Source organism: Delphinus delphis, chromosome 19, assembly GCF_949987515.2.
Source record: "Delphinus delphis chromosome 19, mDelDel1.2, whole genome shotgun sequence".
NCBI lineage: Eukaryota > Metazoa > Chordata > Mammalia > Artiodactyla > Delphinidae > Delphinus > Delphinus delphis.
This window is the reverse complement of record NC_082701.1, coordinates 25325749-25348251: the sequence shown is the minus strand read 5'-3', so window position 1 is coordinate 25348251 and position 22503 is coordinate 25325749. Positions and strand designations below refer to the sequence as shown.

Genomic DNA, 22503 nt, shown 5'->3' with positions numbered 1-22503 from the left:
TTTTTTTTTTTTCTGTATGCGGGCCTCTCACTGTTGTGGCCTCTCCCGTTGTGGAGCACAGGCTCCGGACGCGCAAGCTCAGCGGCCATGGCTCACGGGCTCAGCCGCTCCGTGGCATGTGGGATCTTCCCGGACCGGGGCACGAACCCGTGTCCCCTGCATTGGCAGGCGGACTCTCAACCACTGCACCACCAGGGAAGCCCTGTTGGAAGATTTTTAATCACAGTTTCAATTTCATTATTTGTGATTGGTCTGTTCATATTTTCTGTTTCTTCTTGGTTCAGTCTCGGAAGGTTATACCTTTCTAAAAATTTGTCCATTTCTTCCATGTTGTCTATTTTATTGGCATAGAGTTGCTTGTAGTAGTCTCTTAGGATGATTGTATTTCTGCGGTGTCCATTGTAACTTCTCCGTTTTCATTTCTAATTTTATTGATTTGAGTCCACTCCCTCTTTTTCTTGTTGAGTCTGGCTAATGGTTTATCAAGTTTATCTTCTCAAAGAACCAGCTTTTAGTTTTATTGATCTTTGCTGTTCTTTTCTTTGTTTCTATTTCATTTATATCTGCTCTGATCTTTATGATTTCTTTCCTTCTAACTTTGGGTTTTGTTTGTTCTTCTTTCTCTAGTTCCTTTAGATATAACGTTAGATTGTTTATTTGAGATGTTTCTTGTTTTGTGAGGTAGGCTTGTATAGCCATAAACTTCCCTCTTAGAACTGCTTTTGCTGCATCCCATAGGTTTTGGATCATCGTGTTTTCATTGTCATTTGTCTCTAGGTATTTTTCGATTTCGTCTTTGATTTCTTCAGTGATCTCTTGGTTATTTAGTAACGTATTGTTTAGCCTCCATGTGTTTGTGTTTTTTACGTTTTTTTTCCCTGTAATTCACTTCTAATCTCGTAGCGTTGTGGTCAGAAAAGATGCTTGATATGATTTCAGTTTTTTTGAATTGATTTGTGACCCAAGATATGATCTATCCCGGAGAATGTCCCATGCACACTTGAGAAGAAAGTGTAATCTGCTCTTTTTGGATGGAATGTCCTATAAATATCAATTAAATGTATCTAGTCTATTGTGTCATTTAAAGCTTGTGTTTCCTTATTAATTTTCTGTTTGGGTGATCTGTCCAATGGTGTTAGTGAGGTGTTAAAAGTCCCCCACTATTATTGTGTTATTGTCGATTTCCTCTTTTAGAGTCGTTAGCAGTTGCCTTATATATTGAGGTGCTCCTGTGTTGGGTGCATATATATTTATAATTGTTATATCTTCTTCCTGGATTGATCCCTTGATCATTATGTAGTGTCCTTCCTTGTCTTTTGTAACATTCTTTATTTTAAAGTCTATTTTATCTGATATGAGTATTGCTACTCCAGCTTTCTTTTTTTTTTTTTTTTTTTTTTTGTGGTATGCGGGCCTCTCACTGCTGTGGCCTCTCCCGTTGCGGAGCACAGGCTCCAGACGGGCAGGTTCAGTGGCCACGGCTCACGGGCCTAGCCGCTCCACGGCATATGGGATCTTCCCAGACCGGGGCACGAACCCATGTCCCCTGCATCAGCAGGCGGACTCTCAACCACTGCGCCACCAGGGAAGCCCCAGCTTTCTTTTTATTTCCATTTGCATGGAATATCTTTTTCCATCCCCTCAGTTTCAGTCTGAATGTGTCCCTAGGTCTGAAATAGGTCTCTTGTAGACAGCATATATATGGGTCTTATTTTTGAATCCATTCAGCCAGCCTGTGTCTTTTGGTTGAAGCATTTAATCCGTTCACATTTAAGGTAATTATCGATATGTATGTTCCTATTACCATTTTCTTAATTGTTTTGGGCTTGTTTTTTTTTTTTTTAATGTATTTATTTATTTATTTATGGCTGTGTTGGGTCTTCGTTTCTGTGCATGGGCTTTCTCTAGTTGTGGCAAGCGGGGGCCACTCTTCATCGCGATGCGCAGGCCTCTCACTATCGCGGCCTCTGTTGTTGCAGAGCACAGGCTTCAGGCGCGCAGGCTCAGTAATTGTGGCTCACGGGCCCAGTTGCTCCGCGGCATGTGGGATCTTCTCAGACCAGGGCTCGAACCCGTGTCCCCTGCATTGGCAGGCAGATTCTGAACCACTGCGCCACCAGGGAAGCCCTGGGTTTGTTTTTGTAGGTCCTTTTCTTCTCCTGTGTTTCCCACTTAGAGAAGTTCCTTTAGCATTTGTTGTAGAGCTGGTTTGGTGGTGCTGAATTCTCTTAGCTTTTGCTTGTCTGTAAAGCTTTTGATTTCTCCATTGAATCTGAATGAGATCCTTGCCGGGTAGAGTAATCTTGGTTGTAGGTTCTTCCCTTTCATCACTTTAAGTATATCATGCCACTCCCTTCTGGCTTGTAGAGTTTCTGCTGAGAAATCAGCTGTTAACCTTATGGGAGTTCCCTTTATGTTATTTGTCGTTTTTCCCTTGCTGGTTTCAGTAATTTTTCTTTGCCTTTAATTTTTGCCAATTTCATTACTATGTGTCTCGACGTGTTTCTCCTTGGGTTTGTCCTGTATGGGTCTCTCTGCACTTCCTGGACTATTTCCTGGGTGGCTATTTCCTTTCCCATGTTAGGGAAGTTTTCGACTATAATCTCTTCAAATATTTTCTTGGGTCCTTTCTCTCTCTCTTCTCCTTCTGGGACCCCTATAATGCGAATGTTGTTGCGTTTAATGTTGTCCCAGAGGTCTCTTAGGCTGTCTTCATTTCTTTTCATTCTTTTTTCTTTATTCTGTTCCGCAGCAGTGAATTCCATCATTCTGTCTTCCAGGTCACTTATCCGTTCTTCTGCCTCAGTTATTCTGCTATTGATTCCTTCTAGTGTATTTTTCATTTCAGTTATTGTGTTGTTCATCTCTGCTTGTTTGTTCTTTAATTCTTCTAGATCTTTGTTAAACATTTCTTGCATCTTCTCGATCTTTGCCTTCATTCATTTTCTAAGGTCCTGGATCATCTTTACTATCATTATTCTGAATTCTTTTTCTGGAAGGTTGCCTATCTCCACTTCATTTAGTTGTTTTTCTGGGGTTTTATCTTGTTCCTTCATCTGGTACATAGCCCTCTGCCTTTTCATCTTGTCTACCTTTCTGTGAATGTGGTTTTTGTTCCGCAGGCTGCAGGATTGTAGTTCTTCTTGCTTCTCCTGTCTGCCCTCTAGTGGATGAGGCTATCTAAGAGGCTTGTGCAAGTTTCCTGATGGGAGGGAGTGGTGGTGGGTAGAGCTGGCTGTTGCTTTGCTGGGCAGAGCTCAGTAAAACTTTAATCCACTTGTTTGCTGATGGGTGGGGCTGGGTTCCCTCCCTGTTGGTTGTTTGGCCTGAGGCGACCCAACACTGGAGCATACCCGGGCTCTTTGGTGGGGCTAAGGGCAGACTCTGGGAGGGCTCACGCCAAGAAGTACTTCCCAGAACTTCTGCTGCCAGTGTCCTTGTCCTCACGGTGACACACAGCCACCCCCCGCCTCTGCAGGAGCCCCTCCAACACTACCAGGTAGGTCTGGTTCAGTCTCCCCTGGGGTCACTGCTCCTTCCCTTGGGTCTCGATGCACACACTACTTTGTGTGTGCCCTCCAAGAGTGGAGTCTCTGTTTCCCCCAGTCCTGTCGAAGTCCTGCAATCAGATCCCACTAGGCTTCAAAGTCTGTTTCTCTAGGAATTCCTCCTCCCGTTGCCGGACCCCCAGGTTGGGAAGCCTGACGTGGGGCTCAGTACCTTCACTCCAGTGGGTGGACTTCTGTGGTCTAAGTGTTCTCCAGTCTGTGAGTCACCCACCCAGCAGTTATGGGATTTGATTTTACTGTGATTGTGCCCCTCCTACCGTCTCATTGTGGCTTCTCCTTTGTCTTTGGATGTGGGGTATCTTTTTTGGTGAGTTCCAGTGTCTTCCTGTCGATGATTGTTCAGCAGTTAGTTGTGATTGTGGTGTTCTTGTGAGAGGGAGTGAGAGCATGTCCTTCTACTCCACCATCTTGAACCAATCTCTATGTATTTTCTTTGGAATGCCTGTTATAATGAAGTGGAAACACTTTCATAAATATTATTTTGTCATCTTTTCCCTTCTATATTTGGAGATTTTAAACCTTAATTATTACTTTTTTTTTTTTTTAATTTTTTGACCGTGCTGTGTGGCATGTGGGATCTTAGTTCCCTTGACCAGGGATCGAACCCGTGTCCCCTGCAATGGAAGCACGGAGTCTCAACCACTGGACCCCCAGAGAAGTCCCGTAAACCTTAATTTTTATAGAGAAACTAAAAATCAACCTAAGTTCATGATTCTGAGATCTTCTTGAGTAGTTAATGCCAAGTTGTGATTCTTGATACCAAGAAACACAGGGGCTTATAATGTTAAAAATGTTTCATTTATCTAATGAAAATAATGTATTTTTCTTCTTTATTAGAAATTCATTGAATTTGAAGACTCTCAAGAACAGGAAAAAAAGGATTTACAGACCAGAGTGGAATCTTTAGAATCTCAAACAAGACAACTTGAACTCAAGGCCAAAAACTATGCTGACCAGAGTAAGTAAAATATGTTAAAGAGTGGAATGACTCATCCTGACATTTGAGTACAGTTCCAGATATGCTTGGAATTGTCACCCCACCCTCAAAAGTGAGACCTGGGAGCTTGGTTTATTCTTTTTTGTTCACATTTTCATGTGGTACCCATGTCTGCAGAAATGACTAAGTCAGACACCTATAGGACTCGCTTCTTCAATTTAGCTCTCAGCTTTTGTTTGTAGCTTACATTGTATAGTAGTTAACATTATGCTGTATCCATCGTGCAGGATTCTGGGGTGTGTACATGTGAATCATTTCTTCAAATTTTGATCAGTTACACAAAGTTCCATTGGTTTCTGTGTTGCTTTGAAATTTAAAAATGTAAGAGAAACTTTGAAGTATGTATAAAAAAATTACTGAATTCTTTTTCATTCCTTTCTATGGAAAACCGAGGACATTGAGGGGACTAGAACGACATTTTTCAGAACCATTTCATTTTTAATATAATTTCATATATTCTTGATTCAAATATAGTTATTGTTTCAAATTCCAAGGACTTCTTCCCCTTTTTGTCTAATGAAAGTGGACCTAATTAAGTCAAAATTCAAAAAAGAAACTTTATGGCATATTTTCATGTTTGATTCAGGCAGATCACTCTCCAGTTTTCCCTCCCAGGATTGTAAACTTCTAGATGGCCCGCAGTTACTCTTCCCACACCACCCATGAAGGTTACATAGTGACACCTGCTGTAAAAGGACTGGCATTCATGAAGGATAACCTTCACTACCAGGCTTAGAGTGTGTATGATAACTGGCTGCTCCCTTTAGGACTCTGGAAGAGTCCAATAGAGCTAAAACCTAGAATCACTGGGAATCTGGAGTTTAGGCATTCTAGAATTCAAGGAGAACTCAAATGGCTATTAAGCAGATGTCATGGAAGGGAGCCAATGGATATTTGGTAATGGAAGGCCACCAGAGTGAGACAAAATGAGCCATGTGTCATGTCTTTGTTCTTTTAGGTGTGTAGATACCTAGAGTGCTGTACCCTGCCTTTGTTAACAGTGAATCCTAACTTGATTGCGTTTTCATATCAGGGACTATAGTATTTTAGAACAAAACACTAAAGGTGCAGTTTTGACAGAACCAACCTCATTCTTGTACCAAGTACGTTTACCTCTTGACTTCTGAGGAGTATCAAGTTTTGGATAAGGAAATTTTCTTTTGACTTAGAAAGGAACTCCTTTTCTAGAATCTTTTGATGCACTAAATAATCTGCTTCTATGATAGGAAATATTAAAGGAAGAATTACCTTGTACTTGATATAGTAGCTTTTTAAATTAAGATTGTTTTCCAGTCCAGTGAGTCATACCTACCTTTTTTGGAATTGTCATGTTCTTTGGTGTCCATTCTCTCATTTCTCTTTCAGAAGTATTGATTACCATGTATCCTATTTTTAATTCAAGATAATTTTTTAAAAATAAGGTGTCATTTAAAAATAATTCTCTGTGGAAGGGATGAGTAAATTAATCACCAAGTATTGGATATGGTCTTGAGCTATATTTGATATGAGAACTTTTTTTTTGTTATTAATACAATATTCTCTCAAGAATTTCTCCCCCTGGATGTCTGCTATCCCCGTTTTTCCCCCTGCTATTCCATTTTGAAATAAATCTTGTTGTCTAAGTAACAGTTAAAGAACTTAAAACTGTGATTAATCAGAATTGACCGTTGAGATGCACAAAGCTGATAGTCTCTTGGTCCATGAGCTAAGGCTATAATGCTTTGGAACTTACTCCCTTCTCCTTTGATACCTTGGAATCTTTTTCTCTTTTCCATCTAATTGTTTTCCTCGCTCTTCTATTTTTTTCTAAATGAATATAATATGAAATCTAAATATATCTAAAATTTTTCTTCTGAGTCTTTATTTTACCACATTTTAAACATCTGAAAAAAATTGGGGGGGGTGGGGTGGAAATCGGTTGACTTTTTTCATTTTACCACCTTAGTTTTCCCTTCCCCAGATCTCCAATATGAATCAAAGCCCCTTTATTTTTTAAAAAGGTGGCGGTAGGAGGTAATCTTTAAGTATCATCAGTGCCCTATCCTATTGGAAAAACGGGACTGGGAATATATTTTTTTAAAAGATGAAAACATATTGAAATGGATGTATGTCAGAGTATATTAATTCTTTTTTTGTATAATAGGATACAGAATATCTGGACTTTAATATTGTAATTTTGGTTTTTTAAGACTGTATAGTGATTTTTTATTAGATTTATTGTAACCCAACATTTTTTTTAACTTTTTAAATGTTTTAAATGTGTTTTTTAGTGTTCTGAACATCTGTATTTAAATAAGCATTTAAGGCCAAAGAAATTACTGATGATGATACCTATAGAGAGGAAGGATGCGTGCAGTTTTTTGTGTTTAGTACTATTTTTTGAGTGCCGTATGATAACAATATCGTCCAATTTCCATGTTTGTTTTTATAAATGTGTTAGAGTCTTTAACTTTAAAAGACTGTCATTTCTGATTGATGTGTTCTAGGGCACATATCCCTTTTAAGAAGTAGCCACAATGAAAGTCCAAGTTCTGCTTTGGGACTACTTCTTATGTCAAAAGGGGAAATTTTGGTTGTAGTTACTTGCTATTTGAGAAGCAAGAAAAGTCAAGAAATAGGAACTGAATTAAAGAACACACTTGACAGCTTTTAATGGTATGGAATCTATCAGGTTGTTGTGGTATGATTTTTAAATTTTTGATGATATAAAAAATTTATTATAATTTTATGGTCATGTTTGATTTTGGAGATATCTGGTTGCTCTCTTTTCAAAATTTGAACTACATAAGAATTATTTTGGCTTTTCCAACATAAATAAAGCAATTTTTAAAAGGCCACATATTGTTCCTTATCTGGGTATAATAGTAATACTTCTTGGTAGTTAACATCTTGTACGCCTTAAGGAAGAATCTGAAATATATGTGGAGTGGAATAAGGAAGTTGTGGATTGAGGCCCTTAGTGCTTTTCAGCTATGTAAGGTGTAAGCAGTCAACCTGGCCATTCATAGTGTGGCAGCAATGAGTTCTTCATCAGAAAATACTTTTTATATTCATTATTTCTGTTATATACTGATTATTTCTATTCTTGTAAGCCAAATACTATCTTAAGTAAATACAGACATTTTAATATGTTAAAAATAAAAAAACTACTACTATCTGCCTAGCATTCAGCCTCTAGGCATGGTTTTGGCACAGAAGAATATGATGTGGTCATTACAGTCAAAGAAATCATAGTTTTGTGGGGAAAAAGGTTATGTGTATGACCGTCTTGTCTTTTCCATATGTACCATGCTTTTATATCACTGAAGAGTGTATATATAATTTTGCATCTTTCCTTTAACATTATCATAAGTGTTTTCCTTATTGTATAATCTTTATTTTTTAAATGTGTCAACACCCATCATCCAGAAGCTATGCCGTCTATTAACAATTCTTGTTTTCCCTGAGGAACTGTGTGTGCTTTCTCCTTTTCTCTAATGAGAATTATTTAATGGCTACTTTGTTTTTTTAACTTGGCTACTCAGAAACTCAGAACAAATTTTGAAGTACAACCATAACAACTGGTTTGGGCCTTACTTGGGTGGCATATTTAAATTGTTTTTTTCCTGTTCCACATTTTATACATATATAGTGAATTGTTAAGATATGTTCTTGTAAACTATCTCAAATCCTTTGTGGAATTAAGGAATGAATGAATTGGTAAAAATAAATATAGACGAAGTTTTTTAAAAACTCAAAAAATTTCTGTTGGTTGGTTGGACATTTTTTCCAGTGTAGTGAATCATATTACAGTGAATATTTTTTCACACCTGTAGATTGCCCTCTTTCGGTAATTTTCTTAGGATATAGTTACAGAAGTAGGGCAAGGAATATGAACATTGTAGTGGTTCTTGGTATTTAGTAGTGTTTGGTCATTTTTTATATGAACAGAATTGGGGAAGGAAGAATTAGTAGCAAATTCCACATTATTTATCATAACTTATGAATTTGAATCATTATTTACAACATATTAACACCCAGAGCTGATGTAGAAAACCGTTTATTATCTATTTGATTTTCTCTTGGGAAAATTCTGTTGCCCTCAAGCTACTTGAGTTTATAAGAGATGACCTTTTCCTTGAATTGTGGAGAAGATGGCAAGATTTAGATGGCAGTGATTTTAAGCTACTTAAATAATCTCTGAATCTGCCCTTTCTTCCTTTGAATGAAAATCCATTTTTAAAAATTAAATGGGGACTTCCCTAGTGGCTCAGTGGTTAAGAATCCTCCTGCCAATGCAGGGGACACGGGTTCGAGCCTTGGTCCGGGAAGATGCCACATGCCACGGAGCAACTAAGCCCATGTGTCACAAATACTGAGCCTGTGCTCTGGAGCCCACGAGCCACAACTACGGAAGCCCGTGCGCCTAGAGCCCGTGCTCTGCAGCAAGAGAAGCCACCACAGTGAGAAGCCTGAGCACTGCAACGAAGAGTAGCCCCCGCTCGCTGCAACTAGAGAAAGCCTGCAAGCAGCAATGAAGACCCAACGCAGCCAAATAAATAAATAAATAAGTTAAATGGAAAAATATTTTTGACACCTGAAGACATTTGTGCTAGAGTTTTATACTCTGACCTTTCTACACTTCCCATCTCCCATATAACATTCATTTGCTTTTTAAACTTAGTATAGATTTTAGTCTAATAAAATACCTTCAAGCCTTTACCTTGAAACACGTTATTAGATGGAAAACTCTCCTTTTTGGTCATAAGAATTAGCACACCATTAGAAAATAATGGAAAATAATGGGAAGGTAGTATAATCATAAACATGTTTTTAATTTTAAAGGAATAAATGGCTTAAAACATACTTCAGATTTGGGAGTTATTTATAAGCAAGGGCTGTGTTAGTGATGTTATTGATAAATTGAGAATTTTCACAACACAGAAGAAAAATAATCTTTTTCAGTTAACAGGTGTAGCTTCACACCAAAGTTAATAGTTGAGAGGGCCTAAATATTTTCTGTCACTATTTTTTAAGTTATTTTAAAAAATACCTTCAGGCAAATAAAAAGCTTTATTAACTCCTTTACTGTACTTTGCAATTGGCAAAGAATGTTAATACTCTCAGAATTTCCATAATACTGTAATAGGTTACTTCTATCATTTTAATTTTATCGTGTCAAGAGGCAGTCCCTTTCTACATTATTTTTAGAATGATGAAAGTAGACAACTGATGATTTATATTTTTGTTGAAAGCATACTTCTTATTAAGGCAGCTTGAGGAGATTCAGATTTATATCTCCTTATTTTAAAAAGTTACAAAAATAAAATTTGTTATATAGAAAGTTAGTTTTTTAGTTCATTTAACTTGAATCTAATATCTTTGCGATATTAAGAATATCTATATATTTAATAAACTTTATGTAAGGTTTTTTTTTTTTTTTTGGCTGCGTTGCGTCTTTGTTGTTGCGTGCGGGCTTTCTCTAGTTGCTGTGAGTGGGGGCTACTCTTCCTTGCAGTGCGCGGGCTTCTCATTGCGGTGGCTTCTTTTGTTGCGGAGCATGGGCTCTAGGCACGTGAGCTTCAGTAGTTGTGGCACGTGGGCTCAGTAGTTGTGGCTTATGGGCTGTAGAGTGCAGGCTCAGTAGTTGTGGGGCAGAGCTTAGTTGCTCCGCACCATGTGGGATCTTTCCGGACCAGGGCTCGAACCCGTGTCCCCTGCATTGGCAGGCAGATTCTTAACCACTGTGCCACCAGGGAAGCCCAAGGATTTTTTTTTAAAGAGCTTGTGTATGAGAGGGAAAGCAGATAATTGGGCACAAGATAATTTATGCAAACACTAACATTTTATTACTTCTGCTTCATTAGGTAATATCTATGTGGTCTTCAGACCTGTTTTATGTTTTATTATCTGTATTTGGACTGTTCATTTCTGAAGTCTACTGTTGTTTACTAAGAAACTTAAGGTTGTAGTTCATAATTAATATCTAGAACTAAAGGTTTCATGGAAAATTAATTTTATGAGTAAGAGTTAGACGATTGATGGTGATTTAGCTTAGAGAACAGAATAAACATGAGTGATTTGGTTATTCTTCAAACAAAGGAATGAGTAAGGAAGATACCAAGTTGTTTTTTTGTAAATTTGGAAGATTAAATCAGAGAAAATGAATTTGTTGTTTTTGGTTGATCATGAGGAAGTATTTCTTGACCGTGAAGGTGATACATGGGAATATGTGCTGAGGGAAAACATAGACTCTCCCTACATAGACTTTAGGTGGCATATAATGTCTGTCTGAAAAATCTTTTTAAGTTTAGGGACATGGTGAAGGACTTAGTTGGCAGAGCAGAGGTTTTTATTGCTGTTTTGATGTGGTTGTGTCTGTGATTTATTTGCTCTTAAGTGAGCACTTGATGCTTGCTTACCTGTTGAGACGTTTGATGCTAACTTGTTTAAGGAAAGCTTCTGGAAGACCAATGTCAATCTTCTGAGGCCAAGTAACAGTTGGATTATCTGCCTTCCTCGATTAGTAAGAACTGATGATTCCTTTTGAGAAGGCAAATAACGAGTTGGATATGGCATTCTAGAAGGTCTGTTTCTCTTTCTTCCCCCCATAGGCCTATCAGCAGTCTGATGGGGCAGAAGACAACAGAGATGGAAGGTGTTCCAAACTTGGCAAAGGCCATCAATCTAAGGAGGTAAGCTCTGATTTTGAGCAGGTAGAGCAGGTGGCTCTTCCTGCCTTAATCATATCCTCTTGCTCTTTGGAAAGATGAATGGAAAGAAAGAGCATCTAAAATGAGGCTGAAGTATCTTCATTAGCTTTTATAAGGGGAACATTTTGAATTAGTCTTTTGATTCTTCTTTTATCTTTCCCCCACCCCCTTATTGTTTTCAATGCCTTGATTTGTTTGATTTTTTTTTCTCCCTAGAATATTAGCAGCTTAAAAAAATTGGCAGATTATCTGTTGTTTGGGAATAGGAAGGATGAGCAGAATCTTGTTTATTTCAAGTTAATCTCAGGTTGTAGCTAGTTTGAGTAAAATCATATGATTTGAGGATTTTTCCTGAGATCATTTTGAGGTTTGGGTTCACATGGGAACTATTAAACAAGAAACGATCTTTTCTTGTTTAAACATTTCAGATATAATACAACAGTATAGGTATAGGTTAACTTTATGATACTTGAGGTTTTGGGGGATGTCTACCATCTTTGCCCTGGTGGGCCTTCCTTTCCCAACTTTCCCTTCCCTTCTACTTCTCTTTCTTTTCCCCTTACTGATTACTGGGTGGCATACAGGACTTTGAAGATAAGGCTCTTCCCAGCATTTAAAGGTACTTTTCAGTTAAACACTATACCATCTCATGTGACTTAGGCCTTGAGAAAACTTGAGTCCCTTGACTGTGTTGTTGTACTGATGTAAGTATTTTAAGAAAAGAGTGAGAGGTTCTGAATTTGTTTTATATGATCTTGGTGGTTAACTCATATACCTAAAAATATAATACTAATATTCAGAATCACAGTACAGATAAAGAAAACATGAAATGTGGGAAGACATAGATAATTTCTGTCAAGATACTTGCTGGAGATGTTAGGTTGGAGAAAATAATGGCCAAAACAACATTCAGAAAATCATCCAGAATAACAAAGATATAAACTATTCTTAAGCACCATGAAGTGACACGCCTTTGATAATTTAGAATGCCTTTTAGAAGGTTTTTACTGTGTGTTTACAAGCTAATGTATGAGTTAAGGTAACTCTAGTTGCTGTAGCAAACAAGCTGCAAAAGACATATATAATGATTCAGATGTTATGTTATTTCTTGTTCATGTGAAACTTCTTACTTTCTTTATATTGATTGATTGATTGATTGGCTGCACTGCGCGGGGCTTGTAGGATCTTACTTCCCAAACCAGGGATTGAACCCAGGCCACAACACTGAAAATGCTGAGTCTTAACCACTGGACCGCCAGGGAATTTCCTCCCTATGTGAAATTTAAATTGGATGTTTCTGATACATGGGTGGCTCCTTTGGAGACACAGGCCCTTTCCAACTTTGCTCTGAGTTTGTCATACCTACATTGAGTTGGAGGAAGGGGAAAGAGAATGGAGGATTGTGTGTGGAAGGTTTTTATTGGGCCAGGCCTAGGAGTAGCACACATAGCTTTCACTTCTACTTCATTGGCTATATAACTCAGTTAGAAGCTCACTTACAGAGGCTGGGATATATAGTCTAGCTATGTGTCCCAAGAAAAAGAGAAACTGCTTTGGTTAGTATCGGCTAGTCTTTGCCTTAGCCTAACAGCCTTAGTAGGTGGTACATGATTTTGCTCAAGTGTTGAGGCAAGGGAGGGAATGTAACTAAAGCTTAGCAATCATGTGCCTATTCTTTCTACTGTGAATAACCTGAGGAAGAGAAGGTGAGGAAACTTTAATGAAAATATAGCATTTATGATTTGTACTCTCATCTGATTTTTTAATAACTTCAGGGTTACTCTGGTTTAATTTTTATTATTGCTTTAAAACTCTTCACTGAATATTCATTCATTTATTCAACAAACATTTACTAAGTGTTGAGATTTTCTTTTTTGTTCCCTTAACTTCCTGACTTTTACTTTAAAAAAATAGGTTACTGTTAAATTGAGATGCAATTTTCTGATGCTTATGTTAAGGAATAGACTTTGAATGACACTTCCTGCCCCTTTAAAAAAATGTAATTTCCATACCATAAGATCCACCATTTTAGAGTATACAATTCAGTGGTTTCTAGTATATTCATAAAGTTGTACGACTATCATCACCATCAAATTCTAGAACACCATCATTCCAAAAAGAAACACCATACCTGTTAGCACTCATGGTTCCTGGTTTTCCCTCAGCCCTTAGTACCTACTAATCTGCTTTCTGTCTCTATGGATTTGCCTATTCTGGAATTTGAAATCATATAATATATGGTCTTTTGTGACTGGCTTCTTTCGCTTAGCATAAGGTTCATCTACGTTTTAGCGTGTATCGTTACTTAATTCCTTTTTAAGACTTTTTAAGAATAATACTCCATTATATGGATATATACTACATTTTATGGCCACCCCCGACCCCTTTAATTGCCTGTTTATCCTGCTGGTCTCAGAACTAGAATCAACCAAAACTCTTCCTTGGCTGTCTGAAAGCCTACCTAGTTTTGTAGAGTTGAATACAGTGAACATCCACTTTGGGAAGATATCCCCTGGGTTTCTCATTGGCATCCTGATGTGTCTAGTTACTAGTTCATAAGTGGAGAAGTAGATAACTTAATATTTGAACTATCTTTGAATCATATTCTTTTGAATATGGTTGTCTACTAGTTAACTGGTAATATATTAGGTCTTGTTTTGATTTGTATAATACATCTGGATGTAACTATACAAAAGAAAAAACCTACTTAATTTGTGTGTGTGTGTGTGTGTCTGTGTTGAGTCTTTGTTGCTGCACACAGGCTTTCTCTAGTTGCAGTGAGTGGGGGCTACTCTTTGTTGCGGTGCGTGGGCTTCTCATTGCGGTGGTTTCTCTTGTTGCAGAGCATGGTCTCTAGGCACACGGGCTTCAGTAGTTGCAACACATGGGCTCTAGGGTGTGCGGGCTTCAGTATTTGTGGTGTGTAGGCTCAGTAGTTGTGGCTTGTGGGCTCTAGAGTGCAGGCTTAGTAGTTGTGGTGCACTGGCTTAGTTGCTCCGTGGCATGTGAGATCTTCCCAGACCAGGGATTGAACCCATGTCCCCTGCATTGGCAGGTAGATTCTTAGCTCCTCTGCCACGAGGGAAGTCCCAAAACCTATTTAATTTTAATGGGATAGAGAAATAAATTATTTTAGGGCCTCGAGTAAGTAGACTAAGTAGTTGTACTGGAGTGAAGAGGAAGATGGAAATATATAATACTTATGCTAGAGAAGCTTATTACCATTTCATTAATTTTGAAGTATAATTGACTTAAAATATATTAGTTTCAGGTGTGCAGCATAATGATTTGATATTTTTATGTATCACAAAATGATCACCACTATAAGTCGTCACTGTCTGTCACCGTACAAACTTATTAAAATATTATTGACTATATTCTCTTTGTTATAATTACATCCCCATGACTTATTTATTTTATAACTGGAAGTTTGTACCTCTTAATCCCCTTCACTTATTTCACTCCTCCGCTACCACCCTTCCCTCTGGCAAGCAGTAGTTTATTCTCTGTATCTAAGAGTCTATTTCTGTTTTGTTATATTTCTTTTGTTTTTTAGATCCTACATATAAGTGAGATCATACGGTACTTGTCTTTCTCTGTCTATTTCACTTAGGGTAATATCCTCTTAGGTTCATTCATGTTGTCATAAATGGCAAGATTTCATTCTTTCTATGGCTGAGCAATATTCCACTTCATTCATTCATATATATATATATATATATATATATATATATATATATATGCCACATCTTTATCCATTCATCTGCTAATGGGCACTTAGGTTGCTTCCATATCTTAGCTACTGTAAATAATGCTGCCATGGACATTAGGGTGCATATACCTTTTGGAATTAGTGTTTTCATTATCTTGAGATAAGTATTAATAACTGAATTACTGGATTGTATGGTAGTTCTGTTTTTTATTTTTTGGGGAACCTCCATACTGTTTTCCATAGTGGCTATACCAATTTACATTCCCATCAGCAGTATACAAGGGTTCTCTTTTCTCCACATCCTTTCCAACACTTATTTCTTTTCTTTTTGATAATAGTCAATTCTCACAGGTATGAAATGATGTCTCCTTGTGTTTTTTGGGTTTTTTTTTGCGGTACGCGGGCCTCTCACTGTTGTGGCCTCATAGCGTTGTGGTTGGAAAAGATACTTGATACGATTTCAGTTTTCTCAAATTTACCAGGGCTTGATTTGTGGCCCAAGATATGATCTATCCTGGATTATGTTCCATGAGCACTTGAGAAGAAAGTGTATTCTGTTGTTTTTGAATGGAATGTCGTATAAATATCAATTAAGTCCATCTTGTTTAATGTATCATTTAAAGCTTGTGTTTCCTTATTGATTTTCATTTTGGATGATCTGTCCATTGGTGAAAGTGGGGTGTTAAAGTCTCCTACTATGATTGTGTTACTGTCGATTTCCCCTTTTATGGCTGTTAACATTTGCCTTATGTATTGAGATGTTCCTATCTTGGGTGCATAAATATTTACAATTGTTATATCTTCTTCTTGGATTGATCCCTCGATCATTATGTAGTGTCATCTTTGTCTCTTGTAATAGTCTTTATTTTAAAGTCTATTTTGTCTGATATGAGAATTGTTACTCCAGCTTTCTTTTGGTTTCCATTTGCATGGAATATCTTTTTCCATCCCTTCACTTTCAGTCTGTATGTGTCCCTAGGTCTGAAGTGGGTCTCTTGTAGACAGCATATATACGGTCTTGTTTTTGTATCCATTCAGCCAGTCTATGTCTTTTGGTTGGAGCATTTAATCCATTTACGTTTAAGGTAGTTATCTGTATGTATGTTCCTTTTACCATTTTCTTAATTGTTTTGGGTTTGTTAATGTAGGTCTTTTCCTTCTCTTCTGTTTCCTGCCTAGAGAAGTTCCTTTAGCATTTGGTGTAAAGCTGGTTTGGTGGTGCTGAATTGTGTTAACTTTTGCTTGTCTGTAAAGGTTTTAATTTCTCCGTCGAATCTGAATGAGATCCTTGCTGGGTAGAGTAATCTTGGTTGTCAGTTTTTCCCTTTCTTCACTTCAAATATGTGCTGCCACTCCCTTCTGGCTTGCAGAGTTTCTGTTGAAAGATCAGCTGTTAACCTTATGGGGATTCCCTTGTATGTTATTTGTTGCTTTTCCCATGCTGCTTTTAATATTTTTTCTTTGTATTTAATTTTTGATAGTTTGATTAATATGTATCTTGGTGTGTTTCTCCTTGGATTTATCCTGTATGGGACTCTGTGTGCTTTCTGGAGTTGATTGACTATTTCCTTTCCCATGTAAGGGAAGTTTTCAACTATAATCTCTTCAAATATTTTCTCAGTCCCTTTTTTTTTTCTCTTCTTCTTCTGGGACCCCTATAATTCGAGTGTTGGTGCATTTAATGTTGTCCCAGAGGTCTCTGAGACTGTCCTCTATTCTTTTCATTCTTTTTTCTTTATGCTGCTCTGTGGTAGTTATTTCCACTATTTTATCTTACAGGTCACTTATCCATTCTTCTGCCTCAGTTATTCTGCTATTGATTCCTTCTAGAGAATTTTTAATTTCATTTATTGTGTTGTTCATCATTGTTTGTTTGCTCTTTAGTTCTTCTAGGTCCTTGTTAAACTTTTCTTGTATTTTCTCTATTCTATTTCCAAGATTTTGGATCATCTTTACTATCATTACTCTGAATTCTTTTTCAGGCAGACTGCCTGTTTCCTCTTCATTTGTTTGGTCTGGTGGGGTTTTTTTACCTTGATGCTTCATCTGCTGTGTATTTCTCTGTCTTCCCATTTTGCTTAACTTACTTTGTTTGGGGTCTCATTTTTGCAGGCTGCAGGTTCGTAGTTCCCATTGCTTTCTTTGGTGTCTGCCCCCAGTGCGAAATGTTGGTTCAGTGAGTTGTGTAGGCTTCCTGGTTGAGGGTACTGGTGCCTGTTTTCTGCTGGATGAGGCTGGACCTTGTCTTTCTGGTGAGCAGGACCGTGTCCAGTGGTGTGTTTTGGGGTGTCTGTGAACTTATTATGATTTTAGGCAGCCTCTCTGCTAATGGGTGGTGGTGTGTTCCTGTCTTGCTTAGTTGTTTGGCATAGGGTGTCCAGCACTGTACCTTGCTGGTTGTTGAGTGGAGGTTGGTCTTAACGTCGAGATGGAGATCTGTGGGAGAGCTTTCGCCATTTGATATTACGTGGAGCTGGGAGGTCTCTGGTGGACCAATGTCCTGATCTCGGCTCTCCCACCTCAGAGGCACAGGCCTGACACCCTGCCGGAGCACCAAGACCCTGTCAGTCACATGGCTCAGAAGAAGAGGGATAAAAAAAGAAAGAAAAAACTTAAATGGAATAAAATAAAACATAATTCTTAAAAGTAAAAAATATTAAAAAGTAAGAAAAGAAAAATCAAACAAACAAAACGGACAGACAGAACCCTAGGACAAATGGTAAAAGCAAAGCTATACAGACAAAATCACACAAAGAAGCATACACATACACACAAAAAGAGAAAAAGTAAAAAAAAAAAAATATATATCCTTGCTCCCAAAGTCCACCGCCTCACTGTTGGGTTGATTCGTTGTCTATTCATGTATTCCACAGATGCAGGTACATCAAGTTGATTGTGGAGATTTAATCCGCTGCTCCTGAGGCTTTTGGGAGAAATTTCCGTTTCTCTTATTTGTTCACACAGCTCTTGGGGTTCAGCTTTGGATTTGGCCCCGCCTCTGTGTGTAGGTCGCCAGAGGGCATCTGTTCCCTGCCCAGACAGGACGGGGTTAAAGGAGCAGCGGATTAGGGGGCTCTGGCTCACTCAGGCTCTGGGGAGGGAGAGGTATGGAATGCGGGGCGAGCCTGTGGCGGCAGAGGACGGCATGACGTTGCACCAGCCTGAGGCACGGTGTGTGTTCTCCTGGGGAAGTTGTCTGTGGATCATGGGACCCTGGCATGGCGGACAACACAGGCTCCCAGGAGGGGAGGTGTGGATAGTGACCTGTGCTTATACACAGGCTTCTTGGTGGCTGCAGCAGCAGCCTTAGCAGTTCATGCCCATCTCTGGTGTCCGAGCTCATAGCCGCGTCTTGCGCCCATCTCTGGAGCTTGTTTAGGTGGTGCTCTGAATCCCCTCTCCTCACGCACCCCAAACAGTGGTCTCTTGCTTCTTAGGCAGTTCCAGACTTTTTCCCGGACTCCCTCCCTGCTAGCTGTGGCGCACTAGCCCCTTTCAGGCTGTGTTCACGTAGCCAACCGCAGTCCTCTCCCTGGGATCTGACCTCCGAAGCCGTAGCCTCAGCTCCCAGCCGCCCTGGCGAGTGAGCAAACAAGTCTCTGAGGCTAGTGAATGCTGGTCAGCTCTGATCCCTTTTGCGGGAATCTCTCCGCTTTGCCCTCTGCACCCCTTTTGCTGCGCTCTCCTCCGTGGTTCCAAAGCTTCCCCCCGCCCACCCCCATCTCTGCCAATGAAGTGGCTTCCTAGTGTGTGGAAACTTTTCCTCCTTCACAGTTCCTTCCCAGAGGTGCAGGTCTTGTCCCTATTCTGTTTTTCCTTTTTTTCTTTTGCCCTACCCAGGGACGTGGGGACATCTGAGGTGTTCTGCCAGCGTTCAGTAGGTGTTTTGTAGGAGTTGTTCCACATGTAGATGTACTTGTGGGGAGGAAGGTGATCTCCACGTCTCACTCCTCCGCCATCTTGAAGGTCCCTATTACCACTCTAATCTTTATTATTTCCTTCTTTCTCTTCACATTGGTTTTTGTTTTTCTTTTTCCAGTTCCTTTAGGTGTAAGATTATATTGTTTATTTGAGATTTTTCTTGTTTCTTGAATTTCCCTCTTAGAACTATTTTTGCTGTCTCCCATAGATTTTGGAATGTTATGTTTCCATTTTCAGGTCTTGGAATATTATGTTTCCATTTTCATTACTTCCTCTTTGATTTCTTCATTGACCCATTGGTTGCTTAGTAGCATTTGTTTAGCTTCCACATGTTTGTATTTTTTGTGGTTTTTTTCTTGTAGTTGATTTCAAGTCTCATAGCACTGTGGTTGGAAAAGCGGCTTGATACGACTTCAGTGTTTTTAAGTTTACTGAGACTTGTTTTGTGGCATAACACGTGATCTATCCTGGAGAATGTTTCATGTGCAGTTGAAGAGAGTGCACAGTTTCTGCAGCTTTTGGGTGGAACATTCTTAAAAACATAGTTACAGGTGAGAGAAAATCAGAATACAATAGTGATGCATCAGACTAATAGGCTGATGTAAAGTACAGTGTTGTCAGTTCTACTTTTAGCCTGGATCTTTTGCTGCCTTAAAAAATAAAATTAGTTGTGTTGAATACTGTAATAGGTAACATGTATTCATACAGAAAGCTGAGAGAGAGCTTGATTTAAGTGTACTTGTGATTTATTTTGTATTAAGAACAGTGAAAATATGGAAATCATCTGTCAGCATAGAAGTTTGTAATATGCAGCAGTACTGACTGAAAATATTTGTAGATTAAGAAAATTAACTTTAGTGCTTAGATGAGATGATGAGCATTTCAGGCTTTTAGTTTTAAGACTGTAGCACTTATGAAAATAACAGGAATAAACTGTGGTGCATCCATACAGTGGAATATTTTTCAGTGCTAAAAGCAGTGATGTATCAAGCCCTGAAAACACAGGGAAGAACCTCAAAAAGATATGGCAGAGTAAAAGAAGCCAATCTGAAAAAGGCAAAACTATAGAGACAGTAAAAAGATAAGTGTTACCATGGTTAAAATGGACAGTGGGCGGGAATGAGGGAGGGAGGGAGGGATGAATATGTGGCAAACAGAGGATTTTTAAGGCAATGAAACTACTCTGTATGAAACTGTAATGGTGGATACATGTCATTATGTATGTGTCCAAATCTATAGAATATTCAACACAAAGAGTTAATCCTGATGTAAACTTTAGTGTTTGGGTGATTATGATGTGTCAGTGTAGGTTTACTGACTGTAATATATGTACCACACTGGTGTGGGATGTAGATAGTGGGGGAAGATATGGGTGTGTGGCGGCAGGGGTGTATGGAAACTGTACTTTCATTTTTTCTGTGAACCATAAACTGCTCTAAAAAATAAAATCTATTGAAAAAAATAACAGTCAGGGGCAAGTCACATGTAACCATATGTGGTTTGCATGTGTTAAATGCCCTTTCTTGTATGATACAGGCTTGCTAAGAAATAATACAGATATAGATAATTTATATGAGATTAGTAAATATATGAAATGGTTGATTAGAGAATGGGTTGATAGTTTATCAAGTTTATTTTTGAGGTGAAAGTAAGACTATGATGCCAAATGGAAATAAGTAGAACGTTAAGTCTAATGGATTAAAAAGCTGTGAATGGAGGATTAAGGAATTATCGATAGAAATAATACAAAATGCTTAAGGGGACAGAGTGATTAATAGAAATTTAAGAAATTTTTGTAGATTTCTACAAAAATTTATTAGTTTTGTAGCCAGTTTGAACAATGATCATGTTCATCTAGGTAAATGGTAGGAGATTTCCGGCAATTAGTGGTATTTTGGGGCTTTATGTCTTTCCCACATTCTTACGATTAAGTAGTACATTACAACAAAGCTACACAAACCAGCGTCGGTTAGCAAGCTGCCATAAAGTCAGTCAGGACCTGTTTCTATGAGCTACAAGCTCAGCTGTCTGTCCCAAGTCAATTGATAAACATTGTGTATAAAAGCTTCTCTCAAAGGTTAACTTAATGATATTTATCAATAGTTCTTGTAGGGCTGCCATAACAAAATACCACAGACTGGGTGGCTTAAATTACAGAAATTAATTTTCTCACAGTTCTAAAGGCTGGAAAGTGCTGGCAGGTTTGGTTTCTTCTGAGACCACTCTCCCTGGGTTGCAGATGGCCGCCTTCTCTCTGTGTTCTCACAGGACCTTTTCTCTGTGCATGTGTGGGGAGAAAGAGCTCTGTTATCATTTCCTTTTCTTAAAAAAAGATACCAGTCCTATTGAGTTAGGACCCTATCTTTATGATCTCATTTAACCTTAATTACCTTTTTATTTTATTTTTATTTATTTATTTTTTTGGCTGTGCTGCGCAGCTTGTGGGATCTTAGTTCCCCGACCAGGAATTGCACCCAGGCTTCAGCAGTGAGCAAGTCCTAACCCTGGACCACCAGGGAATTCCCCTTAATTACCTTTTGAAAGCCCTGTTTACAAACATAGTTACATTGGTTAGGGGTTCAACATATGAATTTGGGTCGGAGACAATTCAGTCTGTAACAGTTGGGTGGGGAGACAAGAATTCTCCATGGGAACAAAAGTGGTGTGGCTTGACACATCTGATCCTGAAGGGTCTTGTAGGCCAGAGTAAGGACTCCCTCCCTCACTCCTTCCTTTCTTTCTTTCTGTCACGGGAAGCTGTTGAAGGGTTTTGAGCAGTCAGTCACTATCTGACTCCAGCCAGGTTACCATTTAAACACAGGGGAGCAGAGACTAGAGCAGAAACACTAGTCAGGAGATAATTGTAATAATCCAGGCAAGAGATGATGTCTTATATCAAGGTGGGAGTGATAGAAGTGGTAAAAAGTTGTCAGAGGGCTTCCCTGGTGGCACAGTGGTTGAGAGTACGCCTGCCGATGCAGGGGACACGGGTTTGTGCCCCGGTCTGGGAAGATCCCACATGCCGCGGAGCGGCTGGGCCTGTGAGCCATGGCTGCTGAGCCTGCGCGTCTGGAGCCTGTGCTCCGCAACGGGAGAGGCCACAACAGTGAGAGGCCCGCGTACCGCAAAAAAAAAAAAAAAAAGTTGTCAGATTCTAGATTTATTTTGAAGGTAAACTGGACAGAATTTGCTGATGGATTGCAGTGTGGGAAAAGAGAAGAGCAAAAGGATAGTTGCAAGATTTTTGCCTGAGTAAGAAGATTATGGGAAAGAGCAGGTTTGGGAGAGAAAATCAGTTCGTTTTGACTTTGTAGACATCTTAGTGACATCATACTATGCATTGTTTTATATTTTTAAATTTCAGATATAGCAGTAACATTCAGCATCCTTCCATTAAGTTCTAGGCACCATCCCATGTCAGCATTTATGATAATACTGCATTCATTTTATTTTTTTTACTTTTTACTTTTATTTTATTTTGTGTGGTACACGGGCCTCTCACTGTTGTGGCCTCTCCCTTTGCGGAGCACAGGCTCCGGACGCGCAGGCTCAGCGGCCATGGCTCACGGGCCCAGCCTCTCCGCCGCATGTGGGACCTTCCCGGACCGGGGC

At 38.9% G+C, this 22503-nt stretch overlaps 1 protein-coding gene across 4 annotated transcripts in view; it reads left to right on the top strand.

Annotated features, from left to right (window-relative positions):
• SPAG9 (sperm associated antigen 9) overlaps positions 1 to 22503 on the top strand; it is a 143167-nt gene that overhangs the window by 42621 nt on the left and 78043 nt on the right. For all 4 annotated transcript variants that reach the window (XM_059998345.1, XM_059998344.1, XM_059998343.1 and 1 more), the window contains exon 2: positions 4407 to 4527. In XM_059998345.1, coding sequence (XP_059854328.1) covers positions 4407 to 4527 — 121 coding nt within the window. The remainder of the gene's footprint in view (positions 1 to 4406; positions 4528 to 22503) is intronic.